This window comes from Mandrillus leucophaeus, unplaced genomic scaffold (genome assembly GCF_000951045.1).
Source record: "Mandrillus leucophaeus isolate KB7577 unplaced genomic scaffold, Mleu.le_1.0 Scaffold26, whole genome shotgun sequence".
Taxonomy (NCBI): domain Eukaryota; kingdom Metazoa; phylum Chordata; class Mammalia; order Primates; family Cercopithecidae; genus Mandrillus; species Mandrillus leucophaeus.
In genome coordinates this window covers 1,541,570-1,543,409 of record NW_012102698.1, presented here as the reverse complement: position 1 = coordinate 1,543,409, position 1,840 = coordinate 1,541,570, and the positions used below count along the sequence as shown (strand labels likewise).

Genomic DNA, 1,840 nt, shown 5'->3' with positions numbered 1-1,840 from the left:
ATTTTTTGTAGAGATTGGGTTTCATCATGTTGGTCTCGAACTGCTGGGCTCAAGCAACCCACCCGCTTCGGCCTCCCAAAGCGCTGGGATGACAGGCATGAGCCACCGCACCCATCTGAAAACAGCTTTTCTCACTTGCTATAACATCCAGATAAGCAAACTGCTTACATCCACAACTTCGTCTTTGGACTGAAAGTCAGACACCAGAACGTTTTCCCCATCAGACACTCTGGTGAGTGAGACGCATATTTTGCCAGAGATGAGCTGGTGGACATTGGCCGGGAGGTATTTGTAGAGACCCTGTCGGAGGAACTTGCCTATGTTGAAGGATGGATGGAAGATACCAATGTTCCGACTCCTGGCCTTCCGGACAAGATCTGAGAGGACCTGCAGAGTCTGCTCTGGGGACAGGAGACAAATACATAAGAGAACGTACCACACTGAGATGGCAACACTTTTGGCAAGGCCAGAAACCAGACAGCAAGGATGCCACCAACCTTTGTCTAGACCAGTACTGTCTACTATGGTAGCCACATGTGGCTATCACGCCCTTGAAATGTGGCTCATCCGAACTGAGATGTGTAAGATACAAACTGGATTTCAGCGGCTTAGTATGAAGTATCTCATTAGTACATTTTTATATTGAACAGATGTGAAAATGATATTATTTTTCATATATTGGGCTCAGCGAAATTAATTCTACCTGTATCTTTTACTTTATTCAACATGGCCTCTAGGAAATGCACAATGACATCATGGCTTCCAGTATATTCCTACCAGACAGTGCTGCTGTAGGCCTCAGCCACAGGAATGAATCTCTCACTTCCAGAAGCCCAGGTGAGCAGGCCTCACCTCAATGCCCCACAAAGTCAGAGGCCAGGAACATATCAGCATCAGAGCTTTGGCGTAGATGGCCTTAATGCTGTCAGGTGCAGGAGATGTCACCTCACTTACTGGCCACTCTCCTGGCATGCAAGACCACCCCTCCCAGCCCGATCCCTGGCCAGCCATAAATCTTGGGAAGCACAGGGACAGGCATGCTCCAGCCTGTCCCGACCCAAATCTGATCTTGATTCACAGCTCTCCTTCCCTGAGCCGATTCTCCAAGCATGGCCAGAGCGGTGGAATTGCACGTGGCTGGGCAGGTTCTGCCTGTCCCTTCTGCCAAGTTAGCCTCAGCTCAGGTGCACTGAGGAGCTGTGTCCAGGATGCAGCCTCTGGGACATGCTCAGCAGTCCCCAAGTGCACAGCCTCCTGTGAGACAGGGTTAAAGTGGGAACCTGGAACCCTGGAACACAGGGAGTGGCTCCTGCCAACATCTCCAGATCCACCTTCCAGGGACTTGGTGGTTCCTGAGCCTCCCTGTGTCCTGCCAGGGAAAGCCCCAGGCTGCACCTGTCCTCTGCCCAGTAAGGAATCCTTTCTATACCAGAGTGAGTGTATTTTAGGCTCCTGGGATCACTGCATTTGAATTCTGTCCCAGTGTAAACATTTGTTCATGTGGGTGTCCACAGGCCACCTTGGGATACAAAAGCTGACTTTTATTGTTGCTAAACCTCAGGGTGTGCAAATGGTCATGTGGCCAGTCTAATTCTCCTGGAGGCCACACTTTCTGCCCTTTGCTCCTCTCCCCATGGCTTAGGGGAAGGCAGACAGCCAGGACTGTCTAATCCCTAATCCCCACCTCCCAGTCAGCCCAGGGGCTGCTCACTGCTCCTACCCAATGGCAGGGCTTCCTCTACCAGCACGGGCTTGCTCACCACTGAACAGTCACTCCCTGCTGGCTGTGGCAGGCAGGGCAAAGAGTCCATTGTTAAGGAAGCCCAAATAAAACGGGGCT

General features: G+C 51.4%; 1 protein-coding gene across 1 annotated transcript in view; it reads right to left on the bottom strand.

The window, feature by feature from the left end:
* The window catches only part of PNPLA3 (patatin-like phospholipase domain containing 3), a 21,680-nt gene extending 19,869 nt beyond the window's left edge, over nucleotides 1-1,811 (bottom strand). Inside the window, exons 1-2 of the mRNA XM_011984065.1 lie at nucleotides 1,721-1,811; nucleotides 169-440 (exon numbers count right to left, since the gene is read on the bottom strand). Of these exons, the coding sequence (XP_011839455.1) occupies nucleotides 169-440; nucleotides 1,721-1,811 (363 nt within the window). The remainder of the gene's footprint in view (nucleotides 1-168; nucleotides 441-1,720) is intronic.
* Between the last annotated feature and the right edge of the window lie 29 nt (nucleotides 1,812-1,840).